Source organism: Cajanus cajan, chromosome 7 (genome assembly GCF_000230855.2).
Source record: "Cajanus cajan strain Asha chromosome 7, NIPB_CcT2T_4, whole genome shotgun sequence".
Lineage (NCBI taxonomy): Eukaryota > Viridiplantae > Streptophyta > Magnoliopsida > Fabales > Fabaceae > Cajanus > Cajanus cajan.
The window spans coordinates 56,737,591-56,760,050 of record NC_138523.1 but is presented as its reverse complement, the minus strand read 5'-3'; the positions used below and the strand labels follow the sequence as shown (position 1 = coordinate 56,760,050).

The 22,460-nt window shown below is 30.5% G+C and overlaps 2 protein-coding genes across 2 annotated transcripts; both read left to right on the top strand.

The window, feature by feature from the left end:
- Positions 1 to 4,049: 4,049 nt before the first annotated feature.
- LOC109792121 (alpha-L-fucosidase 2) lies at positions 4,050 to 10,358 on the top strand. Its single transcript, XM_020351500.3, has 10 exons — positions 4,050 to 4,349; positions 4,553 to 4,698; positions 4,896 to 5,800; positions 6,001 to 6,133; positions 6,606 to 6,764; positions 7,452 to 7,676; positions 7,768 to 7,869; positions 8,017 to 8,152; positions 8,634 to 8,829; positions 9,725 to 10,358. Exons 1-10 carry the CDS (start codon positions 4,082 to 4,084, stop codon positions 10,041 to 10,043), a joined length of 2,589 nt encoding a protein of 862 aa, XP_020207089.2. The 5' UTR covers positions 4,050 to 4,081; the 3' UTR covers positions 10,044 to 10,358.
- Positions 10,359 to 14,114: 3,756 nt separating this feature from the next.
- FUC95A (1,2-alpha-L-fucosidase) lies at positions 14,115 to 20,861 on the top strand. The gene is made up of 10 exons (XM_020351491.3): positions 14,115 to 14,415; positions 15,000 to 15,145; positions 15,467 to 16,374; positions 17,074 to 17,206; positions 17,430 to 17,588; positions 18,299 to 18,523; positions 18,607 to 18,708; positions 18,857 to 18,992; positions 19,466 to 19,661; positions 20,091 to 20,861. The coding sequence occupies exons 1-10, from the start codon at positions 14,151 to 14,153 to the stop codon at positions 20,407 to 20,409; spliced, it is 2,589 nt and encodes an 862-aa protein (XP_020207080.1). The 5' UTR covers positions 14,115 to 14,150; the 3' UTR covers positions 20,410 to 20,861.
- The last annotated feature ends 1,599 nt before the right edge of the window (positions 20,862 to 22,460 follow it).

The window sequence follows — 22,460 nt, the reverse complement described above, 5'->3', positions numbered from 1 at the left end:
CTGATCAATAAACGTCTATTACTATTTCTAAACTTTTGCATTTTCGATATAATATTTAAAAGAAAAAAAATCTTTTTCATCTTTAAAACAATTTTAACATTTCAAATAAAAACAAAAATAGCTAAATAAAATTATTAAATATTACAAAAATCTTTACTATACAATAACTGCGCACTAACCTACTAATTTGTGTGTTTAAACGAAGACATGGAGTGTGTTCTTCCACTAGCTATCATTAATTTGGATAAATAAGAAAAAAAAAGTTAGTTAATTAGCTTAATATTATTTTATAAAACATGTGAGAATCTTTAAAAAAATATTACTTCTAGTCTTAATTATAAGTAAGATAGACAAATGATTAAAACCATGAAAAATAATTAAAATAGTCATTTTAATTAATTATACTATTAATTTAAATTTTATTCTAAAAATATCCTTTATTTTAAGTGATTATTATATTTAATATAAATACTCTTAATTTAATGAATAAAAAATAAATGAATGTATAAAAAATAAATTAATAATAAATTAAGAGTATAATAAAATTATCTTTCAATAAATTTAAAATTTGTTAACTATTATCTATAATTAAGATTAAAAAAATCAGTTTATTACTTATGATAAAAAAATAGTAAATATCGGATATCTCATGATTATGCTACCTGCCCTATATAACTTACAACTGGCCAAGGCCAACCTTCCCCACTTCCCGTGTAAATTATTATATTTTCTATTTCCTTTTTGACAAATGGTTATAAACTTATAAGAACAAGACATGAGATAGATTATTAAGAGATTATAAAAATAAAAATATATTTTAGTAAAAAAAATTCAAAAGTACTTTTAAATTTATATCTAAACATATTTTAAAACAATAACATCGTCGTATCTTCAATTTTTTTAATAGATTGAGCTAAAATTTTACTAATTATTCCAAACACGGATTCTGTTTTCTGAAAGTGTGATTGAAACTGAGATTCTAATTGAGGTTTTTCAAAACACGGATTCTTCTAATAACAGAATAATATGAATGAAATTGCATGTGTTAGATGTTTGTTGCATTGTCCGGTTCCTACAGAGAATGGTGTCAGATAGTGTGGGCCTGAATGACTTGAACTGTGTGTCAATTCAAAAGCATCTGCTACTTCATTCTCAACCAATTTTGATGGGAGTTGCTTTCTCATCTCATATTAGCAACTCGTGTGCAAATCATAAATTATTAGAAAGCAATTGAAAAAAAACAATAGCTTGTTCAGCAAAATAACAACAGTTGTGTAGTATCCATACCGTGAAGCCGAGCTCAGAGCTCGGCATCATAGTGCAGATCGGTATCGGACGTGCGCTATACAACATCGACCAAGATAAAGTTCATTATCTGAACAGGTCATAACCGACTTCAGACCCAAAGCCCAGATAAACCCTAATTCACACTAAGGTACGTGCATTACTTATACGAGACCTATACATCCACAAACACTAACTTTAGCATCAGAATCTCTTTGGCAGATACCACCCCCACTTTGGAACAACAAGCGTACCCAGCGAAGGAGGCTCACCAATCTTGTCCAGCAGATCATCCCTACGACCGATCTCCGGTAAGAACAAGTTACTTTTCATTTTTTTCCCCATTTATAATTTGATATTATATAAATACTTTTAAAAAGAATTACATTTGTAGAGTGTTTGGGATAGAGAAAACAAAATATTTAAGTTACTTAAAATAATATAGTATTATAAAAAATATAAATATTATATAATAGGTTAAATTATTCATGAGTTTAGAGACTATGTAATAATTTCTTTTATATTTTATTATTAATTAATATTTGAATGACTTTATATATATATATTATCTCATATTAATGTATATAGAACTAACAATACTTATCAACATACAAAATGCAATGCCTTTTTTAATATATTTATGTTTATCATATAATTATTCAAATAACAAGTTTTTACAATGCAAATCATGTTCAAACTACACACACCTTATGTTCGACATCATCACAAAGAGTATTTTGTCTTGTTCATGTTCAATATCATTCAATTCTTACCCCATATGAATGGGATAAAGAACCATTGGGCTCTCACATTTAACGTGAAAAAACAAATATTTTTTCTCGTGTTTGGCACCACTCTATTGGTGTTTGATGCTAATGTAAGTAAAGATAATTCTCTCACCTCACGTTTAACATGATTCCTCAAGGTTAGACTAGATATTTTATCGAGATAAATCTTATAAAATACTTAAAAACTCCTGAAAAATTCCATAATTCTCAAAGGTTCTCAACAACAAACCTCAAAACAATATAACACATAATTATTGATAAAAATACAATAATAAAAATGTACATTCTCTAAATTATTTATTATTTCTCCTAAAATTATACAATCACTTATAAATGAATACAAAATTATTTATTTATAAAGATTTTAACTAAAAGTATGGAAATAATTATTCTCAATCAAAAGACAACAAATTCTTAATATTTTTACCTTTTAATATTTTTCTATTTAAATTATTTTGGTTTAAAACTAATTATTATTATTTTTTATTTTACATGTACACATAAGAAAATCAAAATTCATGCATCTATTAATATGTGTTATAATGTTGTTTACAATTTTTTTAAAATAATTTTTAACAAGTTATTGTATATTTATTTTTTAATATCGTTTTTAACTTATTTTTAATATTATTATATTTTATATTTATTATTATTTTTAAATTTTAATTATATAATCAATTAATATCAAAACATTCAATTTACTAAAATAATAGTATATTTACTTAAATAAATCGTATATCGGTATAAAATCTAATTACAATATAAAACTACTTACGTCTATAAGTTTTTTTTAATGACTATTATTACATAACTTTTTTTTTTCATTATTTATTTATTTTTTATTTACTCTCATTCTAATTTTTAGTTATCGAATTAAAAATATACATTTTAATTCCTATATACATATAATTAAATTTAGTTTGGTTGTCATTGTTGAGAACATTTTCTAATGATAAAAAATTATTACAATTTTATTTTGACGACCATAAACTACTAAAAAAAATTATACGTAAACTAAATTTTATTTAAAAAAGTTGGTATAGGAAATGAATCTTATAATATAAACATCAACATTGATAACTCATGTTATAAAAGATAAAATGCATTTTTAATCTTTATATTTTTAATCAAATGTATAATAAAGGTCTGGTTCAAGAGAGTTTAGTTCATTTGGTTGAATATGATGTAGATATTGTAAATTATTTAGTACTAATTTGATTCTTATGAATAAAAAAATGTGATAAACATTTATATATATATTTTTTGTTGATGAATTTGATTCTCATACTTTAGGAAATATGAGTTTAATTTATTTTCTTCAAGAAATTATCATATTTTCTAAAGTTAAAAAGAAATAGATTTATATACTTTTTAAAGTTTGAAAATTAAACCCCTATATATAAAAATACAATAAATTTGAAGAATTTTGGGAGAAAAAAGTACGACACTAAAATAGTTTTTTTTTCCTTTTATAAAATATATATCCAAAACTGTACTGAGTTGCATTGATAAAACAGGCCCACAGCTATGAGTTCCCTACATTTTCTGAACACAAATATAAATAAAAATTTAGTTTTGGTTTTCTTGATATCAGATACCATTCTCTAAAATGTTAAAAATAATTACCATTTTCTTTACCACCATAAACTACTATAAAAATCATATACAAGCTGAAATTTATTAATTTTTCAGCATACGAAATAAACATTACTGATTAAGAGTAAAATTTGTTATACTTCGACCAATAAAAATTATTATTGATATAACTTGTAAAATGATTATTATAAAATAAATTCATTAATATAAAAAATTATCGTAATTTTTTAAGTTAAGAAGTAGTACATTTATATATTTTTAAAGTTTGAAAAATAAATAAATAAATATAAAAAATACAAAAGAATCGAAGAAGTTTGAAGAAAAAAAAGCACGAGACAAAAATAGCATATTTTGGTTCTATAAAACATGTATCCGAAACTAACGAGAGCCATAGATAAAAGGTGGCAACAGCTATGAGGCACAGCCATGAGCTTCAGCTTCCCCTGCTCCATCGACTTGTTGTTTACTGTGTTGTCTGTTTTTGCTTATCTTCTGCTTTGGTAGATGGAGAACAGAAGGAGTGGTGGAAGCCAAGTTCAACCAATTATGGGCCTCCGAGGCCCTTGAAGATTACCTTTGATGGGCCTGCAACGAACTGGACCGACGCCATCCCCATCGGCAATGGCCGTCTCGGGGCCATGGTTTGGGGTGGCGTGCCGTCGGAGCTTCTCCAGCTCAATGGTATTCTTCCTTTCATCTCCAATCTTCAAAACTTTTCGCTCTACTTCCTCTTTCTTTACGTTTATCAAAATGCCAACGAAATTGAGTTAAATGTATGCTATTAATATTTAATACAGAGAAATATGCTATGTTTTTGTTTTTGAGTTACAATGACTGCAAAAGGGGTTTCGAAACTAATGTGATGATTTAAAATTGTTTCTTAGAGGACACGCTTTGGACTGGAACTCCTGGAAACTATGTGGACAAAAATGCTTCACAAGCACTGGCTGAAGTCAGAAAGCTTGTTGATGATGGAAAATTCTCTGAAGCTACGGCAGCAGCTGTCAAGTTGTTCGGAACTCCTTCTGATGTATGTAATATATTTATTACAATAACTATAACCATCCTTGCTCTATGTTTTCAGGAACTATGCTATTTATTGTTCTCATTCACCGTCCCCTCTTTAAATGTGTGCTTATTTGGTGTTCATTGGTGCATGTGTTAAAGAAGCTTTGTACAATGTTGGCACTTGGCACTCATCCCTAACTGTTATTTTTTTATATGAAGGTATACCAACTTCTTGGCGATATCAAGTTAGAATTTGATGATTCTCATCTTACATATTCAAAAGAGACTTATCTTAGGGAGCTGGATTTGGATACTGCAACAGTAAAAATAAAATACTCTGTAGGAGATGTAGAATTTACCAGAGAACATTTTGCTTCTAACCCGGACCAAGTCATTGTGACAAGGTTTTCAGCTAGCAAACCTGGGTCATTATCCTTTACAGTGTATTTTGATAGCAAAATGCATCACGGTTCAAGGGTAAGTGGCCAAAATCAGATAATAATTGAAGGAAGCTGTCCTGGCAGGAGCATCCGTCCAAAAGTGAATTCAATTGACGATCCGAATCTGAAGGGAATTCAGTTTTCTGCAGTTCTTGATATGCAGATTAGTAATAAAGGGGTTATACATGTTTTGGATGATAAGAAGCTAAGAGTTGAAGGCTCAGATTGGGCTATTTTGCTTTTGACAGCTTCTTCTTCCTTTGATGGACCATTTACTAAGCCTGAAGACTCCAAGAAGGATCCTACTTCTGAGTCCCTCAGTAAAATGAATTCTGTAAAAACAATATCATATGCTGATCTTTATGCACGCCACTTAGATGACTATCAAAATCTATTTCATCGTGTCTCATTGCAACTCTTTAAAAGCTCCAAAACTGTTTTAGGAAAATCTGTTTTGAATGGAAGGAAATTGGTTTCTTCCCAAACCAACATCTCTCAAATGGGAGGTGATGATTCCATTCCAACGTCAGCAAGAGTCAAATCTTTTCAAACTGATGAAGATCCCTCCTTTGTGGAGCTTTTGTTTCAATATGGTCGATATCTGCTAATCTCTTGTTCTCGTCCTGGGACTCAGGTGGCAAACCTACAGGGTATCTGGAACAAAGATGTTAAGCCTGCATGGGAGTATGTCTTCCCTTCTCTTTTTATCCCTCTTCTAATAATAAATAAATTAAAAAGAATTTTTATGCTGTAATTTCTAGGTTATAAGGTGGGCTGGCTTAGAGTTTTCAGACGGATATGGAGTATTAAATATATGTCTAGAAGTAACTTCATGAAGAATTGTTGAGATTTTGTAATTTGTCTATTTTTCTTATGTCATCCAGGGCTGCTCCTCACTTGAACATTAATCTTCAAATGAATTATTGGCCATCCCTTTCTTGCAACCTACACGAGTGTCAAGAGCCCTTATTTGATTTCATCTCCTCTTTGTCAGTCAATGGAAATAAAACTGCAAAGGTATTTTGTTCTTTTCCCTCTTTCTTTCATGTTTTTCTTGTCATTCTATTTCAGAAAGAGATCCTTTATGCTTGTAAGCTATCGCCTAAAAGAAACTTTGTAGCGTGCCCCCCATACCAGCAAATCTATAGCAAAGAGCAAAAGAAAATATAGTCTAGCATACTACTCCCTCTATACTTATATGTAAGTAAAAAATACCAATTACACAAACATTAAGAAAGTTAAATGTATTTGATTTTTACGATTTCATATAAAATATACACTACATTTTCTAAAATATTTTTAATCACATTTATCATAAATAATACTCTCATTATTGTCTTAAGAACATTAAATAAATTTGACTTGTTTGAAGTTTGTCTACATTTTAGTCCAAAAAATGTCCATTTTTTTTTTTGCTTATATATAGTTCTGGAGAGAGTATCATGATTTTTATTGTTCTATCCAGATTTTCATTTGATCTTGCGTACAGGTGAACTATGAAGCAAATGGCTGGGTTACACATCATGTTTCAGACATATGGGCTAAAACATCACCATATCAAGGTCAGCCCGTTTGGGCTATATGGCCAATGGGTGGAGCTTGGCTTTGTACCCATTTATGGGAGCATTATATTTATACAATGGACAAAGTAAGTTCTGGCTTTTCAGTAAATTATCCTACCCTTCATTTAAAGCATTGATTCAAGCTGATCTTGTGAAAAGAGCTGTTTAGGGGATTTAACCGTTTTAGATTTCCTCAAGTTATTGAACTTACTGATGATGAACTGTCATACTCTGTAGAGTTGCCTATTTAATGCATGCCTAACTAATCCACTTCTATTTTAATGACATAACTATATGGTTGACCTGAAATATTGAAAGTTGTTATTCATCTTCATGTTGTGATGGGGTTCTTTATAACCAGTTGATCTATTTTGGGGTATAATATGTTTTATGTACTCAGTAAAATTTCAAAAATTGATACTAATGCAAAATAAGGCCTTGTGCAGCTACGATGATTAATAATTCCAGGAACTCAAGGAGCAACATGTTGTACAAGTATTATGAGGTTCAAATGAATTTTTAAACCACAACCAACAAATGTAATTGCAGATTTCAAGTTTCATTTAAGTATGCAACTTATTTACTCCCATTTTCACCAATACCAATGAATATTTGAGGTTATAAATATAAACTAGTTATTAGATAGAGACTACGGAGGGTTGAAAAATCTATTATTTTATGATGACAGATATACATCTATAGTTTTATTTGTAAATAATATATTCATAAATTAGTTACTAGGTAACTGACGGTTGAATTTTCTTTTATATTAGGATTTTCTTAAAAATAAAGCATATCCTTTGTTGGAAGGATGTACATCATTTTTGTTGGATTGGTTGATTGAAGGCCGTGGTGGATTACTGGAGACTAACCCATCAACTTCACCTGAGCACATGTTCATTGCGCCAGATGGAAAGCCTGCTAGCGTGAGCTACTCATCAACCATGGACATTTCAATCATAAAAGAAGTTTTTTCTATAATCATTTCTGCTGCTGAGGTGAAAATGATGTTAACACTCGAACCAATACTAAATTACTAATCTCATATTATCCTAATTTTGTCTTAGGCACTAAATTTCTCAAAAACAGGTTTTAGGAAGACATGATGATGCTATTATCAAAAGAGTCACTGAGTCTCTATCTAGGCTTCCTCCGACAAAAGTTGCCAGAGATGGTTCCATTATGGAATGGGTATATATCTGTATTCCTTCCCTCCATCTCTCTACTGTCCATCTGGCCAATTTTTTTCATCTAATATCTTGTTCTGATTTACAACGATCAAGTTCTACTATAAGCCAACAATTCCATGTTAATTATTACACCATGCTTATTTGGCAGGCAGAAGATTTTGAGGACCCAGATGTACATCATCGACATGTTTCGCATTTGTTTGGACTATTTCCAGGGCACACAATTAGTCTCAAGAAAACTCCAGACCTTTGTAAAGCTGTGGAATTAAGTCTAATTAAAAGAGGTCTTTTATGAGAACTTTAATCAAGAGCTAAACTCTTTTCAAAGATAATAGTTGTTTTTTCTTGCAATATGTATGACACCACATCTCTTATTATTTGTTATGTTGAAATTTCATATGCTTAGATGAACTAGAACCCATATGTAATATTAATATCTCATTGGAAGACACTTGTATAAAATACTGTCTAATGGTACCATGTGTTTATTGCTTATGAATAGCTTAAATGACTTTATGTGTCGAGACCTGAGAGTACTTTCGAAATACATAGACTGTGCTGTCTTTAAGCCTCTAGTTAGTTTAGTAGACAATTTTAATGGTACTCCAGGAATTGTATATGGCTTTATTGAATTAGGAATTACTGTGTTTATGTTCAACCTTGTATATATGACTACATGACACAAATCTGTATTATTTTTATCTTCAATGCTAAAAGTAAATATTACAATTCAACAGTAAATAACATTCTTGCACTGTATTACAGGAGATGATGGTCCAGGGTGGTCAACAACTTGGAAAGCTTCACTGTGGGCACATCTTCACAATAGTGAGCGCGCATATCGCATGATAAAACACTTGATTGTCTTGGTGCACCCTGGTCATGAACGTGCTTTTGAAGGAGGAATTTACAGCAACTTGTTCACAGCACATCCCCCTTTCCAGATTGATGCAAACTTTGGGTAAGGCCCATCTGTGTTAGAACTGTAAATCTGTGTATCATGTCAATTTCACTTTCTCTCTCATTTATGGGGAAGGAGGGAGTAGTTCTGCTGTTGCAGAAACAATGAAGTTTTAATATCATGAAACTTGAATCTTGTGGTAGAAGTTCAAATTCTACCTTTCATGTTAAGTCTTCAACTTTTTATTTTTCCTTGTGTTGAACATTTGTGCAATTATCATATCTTGAATATGTTGCATCTTATCAACATCACAACTCTGGACTTCGGTTCTTAATTTCTTCAATCATATTTCAAACTGAATAAATCTAACTAAAAGCAATTCCCTAAATGTGGAAAATTTCATTTCATTCTATAAATTTTTAATTGGAACCATGGCGGCATTGTATTATTTTAAAATTCATCCACATGTTTGGAAGTTATATGTAGAAACCTTTTCTAGTTTGTGAAGAAATTATTGGGAAAAATCCAAGTCCTATATCGACTAGAGATAAGACAATTAAATAGTATATAAATAGAGAGCAATATACTACTTTATACTTATAGTGCATGTATCAATGGTAGGTGACCTATTTAAAGTGGATCTAGATAGTTCTGTAGGGTGAGAATTGTTCTCCACTAGTCGATGTGGGACTTAGATTTTTTGAGTCTAACTTAACCCTATAAAACCGACTTGTAAGATGAGAATTGTTCTCTACTAATCGATGTGAGACTTGGATTTTTTGAGTCTAACTTAACCCTACAAAACCGACTTGTAAGGTGAGAATTGTTCTCTACTAATCGATGTGAGACTTGGATTTTTTCTAATATAAACTGATGCTAGCATTAACAAATTGGCAAAGATACTCATTTTGAATTAGTTTGATTGACAGAAAGCATTGTTTTTGTTTGGTGTCAGTTTTACAGCAGCAATTGCAGAAATGCTTGTTCAAAGCACAATGACGGATCTGTACTTGCTTCCGGCGTTGCCGCGGGATAAATGGGGCAATGGTTGTGTGAAAGGATTAAAAGCACGTGGTGGGGTGACAGTTAACATTTGCTGGAAAGAAGGAGATTTGCATGAAGTTGGGCTTTGGTCAGAAAGTCAGAATTCCCGAGTGAGACTACATTATAGAGGATCCGTGGTCCTGACAAGTTTATCACCTGGCAGAGTTTACTCGTATAATAACCGGTTGAAGTGTGTGAACACATACTCCCTCAGCGAAGTGAATCCTTGAATCTTTGCGACAAATCTTCATAAGGAGCATCCATTGCTTTTATAAAGGCAAAACATGAATGAATCTTGGTATAAAGTTACTCTTCTAGATGCTTGAACGCTTGAAGTTGAAGAGGTTTAAATAATGTTAGATATTCAGGCACTAACTTATAGCTGATTGCAAGCCAATTAGCCAGAGAGACTTGAATATACAAGAAGTTTGATAGATATGTGACTGAATATTTCTGAATTCTGTTTTTCATTTTTCCCTGGTACATAAACTTAAAATTAGTAGTGTATAAGAAAGGGCAGCACCATTTGTTGGGATGCAAACAAAGTCTAACATCGTTCAAATAAAAGGATGGACATGAGTTTATATACATATAGTTGTCTCTATTGGTTGAGAGACCTTTTGGGTGATGTCCAAAAATACATCCGTGAGAGCTTGGTCCCAAAATGAACAATATCTCACTAACATAGAGACATGTATATATATGTGTAGTAAACCCCTTATCCTCAACACCATTCTCATCATCTTGCACAAGGCATTGAAGAGATGGGATTTAGTACCCAAGATACGAGTTGATGGCACTATTTTCAAGCATTATGCACTAAAAAATTAGTGGCCATTCCTTGATTCACCTATTAAGATGTAGAGAAACCGGATATTTATAATAGAATTTACCATTATCAAAAAGTGGGGATGACTTCATCTGTTTTATTGAGGTAGACATTATTCATATTATAGCAGCTATTACGGTGCGAGTTTTGTTTAGGCCTATATTTCTATATTGACTGCCCGGTGCAATGTTTGTATCTTGATGATCATAAAAAGAAAGTTGGCAGAATACCCTTATATTAGGGTCTATCTAAAATCTAAATATTGTTGATGCATAGAGAAACTAATTTCATTAATATTAATGTCTACTTAAATATTTATTCTTTTTCTTGTTTTGTTTTGGGATACCAAGTTGCATAGTAAATTTTTTGCTGCAATTAATCAACTTCGCACTGATATTTGGTTCATGTGATCAAAGAATATTTCCTTGTTTTATTTTGCTTGACTTGAGAACCTGAAAATTAAATGTGTTTATTTGCCTCTTAAATTTGTATTTTGTAGGTTCGAACATATTTTCTTCAACTGTTATGCAGGGCTTTGCACTAGAGCTGTGGCGGACCTCTTTAAATGCACCCCACTTTTAAAAAAATTATAAATATGCATAAACAATTTTTGCATTTTACCCACCTATTTTTATATATTTGAATTGAACAACTCTGTTACTCTATTGTTAAATTTTATCTTTTATTGATGACAACTTTTTTTTTTTTTTTTTTAACTTTTCATTTCATTTTTAGCTCTTCCGGTTTTTTACGCACTATTCAATTGGATTTTTTTATTTCACTTTATAATTAATTACATTAAATAATAATAATAATAATAATAATGCCTTAATATGTTTTTTATTCCATCAAACTTAAGATAACTTTTTAAGTCTCTCAAATTTAAAATTAAATATTTTTGTTCTTGTAATTTTAAAAAAAGTTTATTTTAATCTTTACGCTCAATTTTTTCTTAAAAAATTTATCGATATTCAGTGTTTTTGTTGATGAAAAATCATAGATACTGCATAATTATTTTAATTTGTCATTTTTATATATGTTATTGACTTATTGATGACTTAAGAGTTTAAAATAAGATTTTTAAAATTTGTAATGATTAAAAATAATAATTTTAAATTTAAGATATTAAAAATATATTTAAGCATAATAATAATTGATAAGATATATAAAGGTGATAGCTTGATTTAGTATACAAAATTTTTAGATAATTTTATCTTTAAATTTTTAAATAATGAAAAATAATATTAAGAAATAGTTATTAATAAATATTAATAATTTTTAAATATTTTTATTAATTAAAATATAGAGATATGAACTTGACTCCAATAATAATAATAATTTTAAAGATTTTGCTCCCACGATCCTAAATCGGTCACTGCATTAGAGAATACTTCATTTGATGAGTGTTGAAGGGCTTACAAGAAAAACGTCATGTGCATACTGCAAGTATAAACTCTAAATTTCTAATTTAGTATAGGTTCCATAGTTTGCTTGAAATAAGACTTGAAGGGGTAATTTTCATTTTATAAATAGTGGATTGATATCCGATTACGCTTGCCTGTCTGAAAGGTACAGCTGGCGAGGCGAAGCCCAACCTTCAGCGCTTCACGTGCAAATTATTATATTTCCTATTTTCATTTTCTTCCAACAAAGATAGAAAGTAGAAAGTAGAAACACGGTCCATTGTCGGATCTACTAATCTAGATTATTTTTTTCGAGGTTGATACTTGATACCATATTATATATCAATTATTTAAATTGTTTTTCTATAAGGAACTTCACTCTGAGAGTTGGAGATTTTAATTTAACCTCCTTAGTAATTTCAATAAATTTATACATAATTTAGCGTGTAAATTTTAGCTTATTTTCAAACATAATAATTCTTATTGATTTTTAAATTTAAAGTCTTATTTTCTTTGAAATGTTTTTTTTGATATTTCTCAAAATAATTTTTAAAAGGTTATTTTAATATTTTTATAAGACTTGTTTAGAATCATTTATTGTGTTTATTATTTTTAGAAAACACTTTTAAATAAAATTATATTAATTAATAAATAACAGTTAAAATATCTAAGTAACTTTAAAAATAGTTATAAAATATAAGATGTTAATAATATTTGTTAGATGTTGTTGTCTGGTTTCCTAAAGAAAATGGCGTGAGTGTGGGCCTGAATGACTCGAATTGTGTGTCAATTCGAAAACATAAGTTACTTCATTCACAGCCAATTTTGATGGGAATTGCTGTCTCATCTCATCTAGTATTAGCAACTCATGTGCAAATCATAAATTAATAGATTCTTCAAGCAAGGGTGTCGCGGTTTGGTTCCACTTTTAAGATTCAAAGTCAAATAAGGAAATTAAGTGGTTATATCGTGAAATTTAAATCAAATGAAATCATTTTTTTTGGTTTGCTTTGATTTTTTAATTTTAAAGATCTTGTTATTTAAACTTAGTTAAAATATGATTATTATGTTATTTGTTTAAGATTTGTAGTGTAGGAAATAATTTTTTAAATATAAACAAATGCATCAATAGCTTATTTATAAGAAAAAAAAATATTTTTAGTATTTATATTTTCAATCAAACGTGATAAAAGTCTCTATATTTTCATGTCAATGAATTTAATTTTAATGCTGTAGAAAATACAATAACTTATTTTATTTTCTTTAAGAAATTATCATTTCTGGAAGGTTATAGTCAAGATTCATACTCGGTAGTTAAAATATTATATATATATATATATATATATATATATATATATATATAATATTTTAATATTCGGTAGTTTTTTTATTTGGAGTTTGATAGTAAAAGTTATAGCATATTCAAATGTTATCTATTTTATAAAATGTTTTAATTCCTATTTATAGTTATAGCATTAATTTATTGCGAGGATAATTATATAACTTTTTTATTTAGATAAATATTTAAACATTATTAATTTTTCTTTTGAGTAGTATTTTTCTTTAAAATTATTATTATTATTTTAAAGATTATAAATGATAGCATTAACAGCGAAATCCCTTTATTAGTCGTCTTTTTATATTAATTTAAGGAATAAAACTACTTATTATTAATACTTGCTAATGGAGTAAGCTTATCATGTTGAGCAACATCATTTATTTTAAATTAATATATTTTTAGAACATAATTAATAGTTTTTTTAATTTATAAAACTATTGTTAACGTTAACACAAATTTTTTTATTATAAATTCACAATTTTTTTTGGCATGTAAAACAAATTATTAATATTTATAAATTTAAATATTTAATATTTTAAAAAATTATATTATTTATTTATTTATTAACTTTTAAATTTGTCTGTATTCAATTTAAAGTTTGAAAAATAAATTCATTAATTAATATAAAAATACAAAATTTCTGAAGAAGTTTCAATAAATAAATAAAAAAAAAAGACTAAAATAAGAATTTTTTTCCTTCTATAAAATGTGTGTCCAAAACTCTAAATAGTCTAATGAGTTGCGTTGATAAAGGGTGGCAACAGTTATGAGGCACAGCTGTGAGCTTCCCCTGCTCCACCGACTTCTTCTTGTTTACTGTGTTGTCTGCTCTTGCTTGTCTCCTCCTTTGGCAGCTGGAGAACTGGAGGAGTTGTGGAAGCCAACTTCAACCATTGATGGGCCTTCAAGGCCCTTGAAGATTACCTTTGATGGGCCTGCTAAGCACTGGACCGACGCCATCCCCATCGGCAATGGCCGTCTCGGTGCCATGGTTTGGGGCGGTGTTCCATCGGAACTTCTCCAACTCAATGGTATTCTTCCTTTCAATCTCCATATTATTCGCTTTACTTCCACTTTCTTACCTTGATCCGAATGCCAATGAAAGTGATGTTATATTATATTTATATGGTACTCATTTACACAAACTTTAATGCTATTAATATAGAGAAATATACTCCTTTATTCACGTTTAAGCATTTTGTTTTATATTCTTTGTCACTAGCTTAGCTTGTTTAAGGCTGCACTCTTACAATTATTTGAGTTTGTGACATTATAATGTGAGTGATACAGCACACATGGATACTGTCCTTCAAGATCTTTGTTAGGATACAATTGCACAGTACGGGACTCGAGTCCCAATCAGAAGGATGGAGGTTTATAACGGCTAGTTTTTGCAGTGTGGTATTCCTAAGGTTCTCAGATTCAATGGGGACTAGGGAGAAATATTTGCTCTGATTTTATTTTGCATCTAGTGGGCGATGTATATTTATATAGTTGAGATTGAGATGTCAAGGACTTGGTCATGCTGCGCTATGTTATGCACAGGGAAACCAATCAGCTGTGTCTTTTCTCTTTCGTGAAACATGCTAATGTGATGATTTAAAATTGTTTGTAGAGGACACGCTTTGGACTGGAACTCCTGGAAACTACGCCAACAAAAATGCTTCACAGGCAGTGGCTCAAGTTAGAAAGCTTGTTGATGATAGAAAATACTCTGAAGCTACGGCGGAAGCTGTCAAGTTGTCCGGAGACCCTTCAGATGTACGTAATATATATATCACAATAAGTATAACCATCCTTGCACTAAGTTTTTATGAACTATGCTATTTATTAGATTGCTGTTAGGGGTCGACAACCCTGCAATATGATATATAAACAGAGGAATCTGAGTAGGTGCTATTTTTGTAAAATACAAATCACATGATTTTATTCAACTAGTGCTTTTACACCCCCCCCTCCCCCACCCACCTCCTTTTCTAAATGTGTGCTTATTTGGTATTCATTTGGATTATGGAGTTGGTGGTTAAAGAAACTTTGTACAATGTTGGCACTCGCCCCTAACTGTTATTTCTTGATATGAAGGTATACCAACTTCTTGGTGATATCAAGTTAGAATTTGATGATTCTCATCTTGCATATTCAAACGAGTCTTATCATAGGGAGCTGGATTTGGATACTGCAACAGTAAAAATCAAGTACTCTGTAGGAGATGTAGAATTTACCAGAGAACATTTTGCTTCTAACCCAGACCAAGTCATAGTGACAAGGTTTTCAGCGAGCAAACCTGGGTCATTATCATTTACAGTGTATTTTGATAGCAAAATGCATCACAGTTCAAGGGTAAGTGGCCAAAATCAGATAATGATTGAAGGAAGCTGTCCTGGCAGGAGGGTCCGGCCAAAAGTGAATTCAGTTGACGATCCGAATCCAAAGGGAATTCAGTTTTCTGCAGTTCTTGATATGCAGATTAGTAAAAATAAAGGGGTTATACATGTTTTGGATGATAAGAAGCTAAGAGTTGAAGGCTCAGATTGGGCTATTTTGCTTTTGACAGCTTCTTCTTCCTTCGATGGCCCATTTACTAAGCCTGAAGACTCCAAGAAGGATCCTACCTCTGAGTCCCTCAGTAAAATGAATTCTGTGAAAAAAAATTCATATGCTGATCTTTATGCACGTCACTTGGATGACTATCAAAATCTTTTTCATCGTGTGTCATTGCAACTCTCTAAAAGCTCCAAAACTGCTCTAGGAAAATCTGTTTTGCACGGAAGGAAATTGGTTTCCTCCCAAACCAACATCTCTCAAATGGGAGGTGATGTCTCCATTCCAACTTCAGCAAGAGTCAAATCTTTTCAAACTGATGAAGATCCTTCCTTTGTGGAGCTTTTGTTTCAATATGGTCGATATCTTCTAATCTCTTGTTCGCGTCCTGGGACCCAGGTGGCAAACCTACAGGGTATCTGGAACAAAGATGTTGAGCCTGCATGGGAGTATGTCTTCCCTTCTCTTTTTATCCCTCTTCGATCAATTAAAAAAAAATAAAATTGTATGCTGTAGTTTCTAGGTTATAAGGTGGCTGGCTTAGAGTTTTCAGGTGGATATGGAATATTAAATATAAATACACATATATATATATATATATATATATATAAGGAGCGTATCAAGCGAGAAGTTTTTATTGTGAGAAGGTGGAAATATAACCCTTAGATTAATCAAGTGAGAGAAAATTTGGGATTTAATCAAGTGAGAGAAAATTAATCTAAGAGTTATATTTTCACTTTCTCACAATAAAAACTTCTCACTTGATACGCTCCCTATATATAGGGAGCGTATCAAGTGAGAAGTTTTTATTGTGAGAAGGTGAGAAGGTGAAAATATAACCCTTAGATTAATCAAGTGAGAGAAAATTTGGGATTTAATCAAGTGAGAGAAAATTAATCTAAGGGTTATATTTTCACCTTCTCACCTTCTCACAATAAAAACTTCTCACTTGATACGCTCCACGGAGCGTATCAAGTGAGAAGTTTTTATTGTGAGAAGGTGATAAGGTGGAAATATAACCCTTAGATTAATCAAGTGAGAGAAAATTTGGGATTTAATCAAGTGAGAGAAAATTAATCTAAGAATTGTCGAGTTTGTAATTTGCCTATTTATTATTCTTTTTTTTTGTTTTTTTTAATGTTATCCAGTGGTGCTCCTCACTTGAACATTAATCTTCAAATGAATTATTTGCCATCCCTTTCTTGCAACCTACACGAGTGTCAAGAGCCCTTATTTGATTTCATGTCCTCTTTGGCAGTCAATGGCAAAAAAACTGCAAAGGTATTTTGTTCTTTTCCCTCTTCATATTTTTCTTGTCATTCTATTTAAAATAGGGATCGATTATGCCCATAAACTATCAGAAACTTTGTAGCGTGCCCCATACCTGAAAATCTTTAGCAAAGCATAAAAGCAAGAGAAAAAAAAGTCTAGCATATTACCATGTGCTCACTGTGCCATGAATTTTATATGTTCTGTCCAGATTTTCACTTGATCTTGCATTTAGGTGAACTATGGAGCAAATGGTTGGGTTGCACATCAAGTTTCTGACATATGGGCTAAAACATCGCCAGATCGAGGTGAGGCTGTCTGGGCTTTATGGCCAATGGGTGGAGCTTGGCTTTGTACCCATTTATGGGAGCAATATATTTATACAATGGACAAAGTAAGTTCTGGTTTTTCAGTAAATTATTTAATCCTTGATTTAAAGTATTGACTCAAAACTGATCTTGTGAAAAGAGCAGTTTAGACTTTAGGGGATTTAACAGTTTTAGATTTCCTCAAGTTATTGAATTTAAGAGCTGTCATACTTTGTTGAGTTGCCTACTTCATGCATGCCTAACTAATCTGCTTCTGTTTCATGGCATAACTATATGTTGGACGTATAATATTGAAAGCTGTTATTCATCTTCCTTTTGTGATAGGGTTCTTTATAACCAGTTGATGTATTTTTAGTTATAATTTGTTTTATGTAATGTACACAGATTTCAAAATTGATATTGATACTAATCCAAATATGACCTTGTTCAGCTACAATGAATAGTAAATCCAGGAACTCAGGGAGCAACATGTTGTATAAGTATTATGTGGTTCAAATAGACTTTCAAACCACAACCAAAAAATGTAATTGTAGATTTCAAGTTTCATATGGATGCAACTTATTTACTCCCATTGTTACCAATGAACCTTTGAGGTTATAAATATAGACTAGTTATTAGATACAGTGAAAAAACTATTATTTTATCATGGCAAGTGTATATCTATATTTTTATTTGTAAATACTATATTCATAAATTAGATTTGTTCTATGTAATATCTCATGTGTTTGTGTATCAGTTACTTGGTAAGTGATGGTTGAATTTTCTTTTATATTAGGATTTTCTTAAAAATAAAGCATATCCTTTGTTGGAAGGATGTACATCATTTTTGTTGGATTGGTTGATTGAAGGCCGAGGTGGATTATTGGAAACTAACCCATCAACTTCACCTGAGCACATGTTCATTGCACCAGATCGAAAGCCTGCTAGTGTGAGCTACTCATCAACCATGGATATTTCAATCATAAAAGAAGTTTTCTCTATAATCATTTCTGCAGCTGAGGTGAAAATGATCTTAATACTCAAACCAATACTAATTTCATAATATCCTAATTTTGTCTTGGGCACTAAATTTCTCAATAACAGGTTTTAGGAAGACAAAATGACGGTATTATCAAGAGAGTCACTGAGTCTCTGTCTAAGCTTCCTCCGACAAAAGTTGCTGGAGATGGTTCCATTATGGAATGGGTATGCAATTTTATATAATATGTATTCCTTTCTCCATCTCTCTAATGTCCATTTGGTTCATCTGATATCTTGTTCTGATTTACAACAACCAAGTTCTACTGTAGGCTAGCAGTTCCATGTTAACTATAACACCTTACTTATTTGGCAGGCAGAAGATTTTGAGGACCCAGATGTACATCATCGACATGTTTCGCATCTGTTTGGGCTGTTTCCAGGGCACACAATTAGTCTAGAGAAAACTCCAGATCTCTGTAAAGCTGTGGAATTAAGTCTAATTAAAAGAGGTCTTTTATGAGAACTTTAAGAGCTAAACTCTTTTCGTAGATAATAGTTGTTTTTTCTTGCAATATGTATGGCACTGCATCTCTTATTTATTATGTTGAAATTTCATATGCTTAGATGAACTGGAACCACGTGTAATTATTAATATCTTATTGGAAGACACTTGTATAAAATAATGTCTAATGATACCATGTGTTTGTTGCTTTTGATAGCTTGAGTGATTTTACGTGTTGAGACTTGAGAGCACTTTCGAAATAGACTGACTATGTGCTGTCTTTAAGCCTGTAGTTAGTTTAGTAGACAATTATAATGGTACTCCAATAATTGTGGATGCCTTTATTGTATAGGGATTACTTTTTGTTCAACTTTGTATATATAACGACATGACTTAAATCTGTATTATTTTTTTAATCTTCAATGCTAAAAGTAAATAAAACAATTCAACAGTAGTTAACATTCTTGCACTGTATTATAGGAGATGATGGTCCAGGGTGGTCAACAACTTGGAAAGCTTCACTGTGGGCACATCTTCACAATAGCGAGCACGCATATCGTATGATAAAACACTTGATTGTCTTGGTGGATCCTACTCATGAGCGTGATTTTGAAGGAGGACTTTACAGCAACCTGTTCACAGCACATCCCCCTTTCCAGATTGATGCAAACTTTGGGTAAGGATCATCTTTATGTTAGAACTGTAACATCTGTGTATCATGTCAATTTCACTTTCGTCATTTTGAAAGCTCAAACTTAAGTATATTTATTCTCCCATTTCTGGAGAAGGAGTGGGTGGGTAGTTCTGGTGCTCCCATTTTGAATTTCACTGTCATTTCATAAATCTGTGTACTCATGCTTGAAATTTGCTTTTTTCTTATGTTGAACATTTGTGCAATTATCATATCTTGTTGAATCTGTTGCATCTTATCAACATCCTAACCCCGGACAATTGGAACTTGACATCATAGTAGTATTTTAAAGTTCACCCACATGTTTGAAACCTAGCCTGTGATGGAACTGTTGCTTTAGCATTAACTACTTGGCAACGATACTCGTAATTCTGAATTAGTGTGACTGAGAAAGAAAGCGTTGTTTGGTGTCAGTTTTACAGCAGCAATTGCAGAAATGCTTGTTCAAAGCACAATGAAGGATCTCTACTTGCTTCCTGCGTTGCCGCGAGATAAATGGGCCAATGGTTGTGTGAAGGGATTAAAAGCACGTGGCGGGGTAACGGTCAACATTTGCTGGAAAGAAGGAGACTTGCAAGAAGTTGGCCTCTTGTCAGAAAGTCAGAATTCCCAAGTGAGACTACATTATAGAGGAACCGTGGTCTTCACAAGTTTATCACCCGGCAGAGTTTACTCATATAATAACCAGTTGAAGTGTGTGAAGACATACTCCCTTAGCAAAGTGAATCCTTGAATCTTACCCACAAATCTTCAAAAGGAACATCCATTGCTTTTTGCAATTTGTCATTGGATTCAACGCTGGATGTATCTTGCTGGATCAAGTCAAGATACATCTATTTTCATTCCTAAGATTTATTCCTCAAGAGTCATTTAGCCACGGAGGATGTAATTTAAAGGAGGAGTTTTAATTCATGTATTTGGTTTACAGTGTAAAACCTGTTTAATATTATTGTCATTGTCATTCAGTTATTAAACTTCACAGGGGTGGACCATAGTTGTTCTGCTGAGCATCAATATGTTGAGGAATTAGTCTAGGCTTCCCAAATTAGAGGACAAGTTGAGCGTGGTCTAACGATGGCTCTCATAGTTGTTCGGTTCAAGTTGACTCCATAATTAAGAGAATTTCTTGTATGAACACTATTCATGGAACAAGAATTTAAGGTTATTAAACAAAATTTAAGTGTAGCTGGGTGTATTTGTAGTTGTTCTTTAATTAAAAGTTGTAGTTTCATTCTATTAATTTAAACAAAGATGAAATTTTAATGTTTTGCTTAGACATTAATATATTGTTTGGTTTTGGAGGAGAGTTTTTATAAATTTGTTTATTTTTTTTTGAAACTATATTATTGATACATAGTTTTTATTGATTTTATAATGATTAATTTTTATCAAAGAATTTATTTATTTATAATGAATTTTTTCTTCTAATCATATTTTTTTATATACAAGATTCAAATTTAAAATTGTGTTAGAAAATTGAGTCTAATATTACTTAAATTAATGACTCGTTAGTAGATTATTTTAGCAAAGGAGATCACAAAAAATATTTTTCATCTAATTTTAGTTTTCCTTTAGCAAAGGAGATTACAAAAAATATTTTTCATCTAATTTTAGTTTTCCTTTAACATCATCTTAGGGATTTGTAAAAATGACAAAATTTTAAAATATTTTTAGTATAATATTTAAATTATTTTTACTTTATATTTTAAAATTTAAAATTAAGAGATTACAAATGTAAATTGATTTTTAAAAAATTCTTTGTTAATCAAACAAAACAAAAAATTATTTTTCATTTCTTTTTACCAAACAAAATTTATAACTCTTCTACCGTTCTTTTTTCTTATTTTTCCTCTTTTAAAATGTTTATCCTTCTTTAAACTAAATAACTAAAGAAAGAAAAGCAAGAAAGAAATAAATATAGAGAAAGAGTTTTTGGTTTTTATGGATATGGAATAAGATGAAATTTTAGATTGTTCAAATTTTTTTGTATGTTTCTAATTTTTTTATGGTACATAGATTGTTTAAATTTAAAGAAATAAGGAGATAGAAGAGGGAAAAAAATGTTTTTTCTTGTTTTTCTATTTATTTGCTTTGCATAGGAAAAAGGGAAAGAAATTAATTTTATTATAAATACGTTAAATGTTAGATGGCTTTGCTTTTACACTCTTGAAAGAATTGTTTTCTTGTCTTTTTTTTTTTTTTTTTTTTTTGTTTCTGAATGATGGTTAACTTCTTTGCTCTAACTTTTTGTTATCGTTCCTTGACTTTTTCCTGACAGAAAAATGAAATTTTTTGGTGGAATAATAATATCATAATATATATGATATGATATTACACATAAGCTCCGTCTTTATTAAAATAATAATAAAATATTTGTAGAAATCACTATATTATTCACTTAAATTTTTTTATTAATTGTATATATAAATACTATTTTTTTTAATCTTTTTGTTTAATTTATCAATTTTGTTTAATTAACACAAACATATGTTATGAGAAGTACCTAACAAAACACATAAGAAAATAGGTAATGTACTTAAAAATCATCGAGATAAATTTATTAACTTCTACAACTATATTAGAATTCATATAAATCATAATTTATTATTGTTTAACAATGTAATTTGTTATATAATAATGCATAACCAATAAACTCAATATATTCATCTTAGTTGCACTTATTTTTGCTAATATTATTTTTCCTTTGTTTGAAAATTAAAACAGTCATATTAACAAGTCATTAATTTAAATGATATTGAATTCAATTTTTTTAAAATCAGTTTC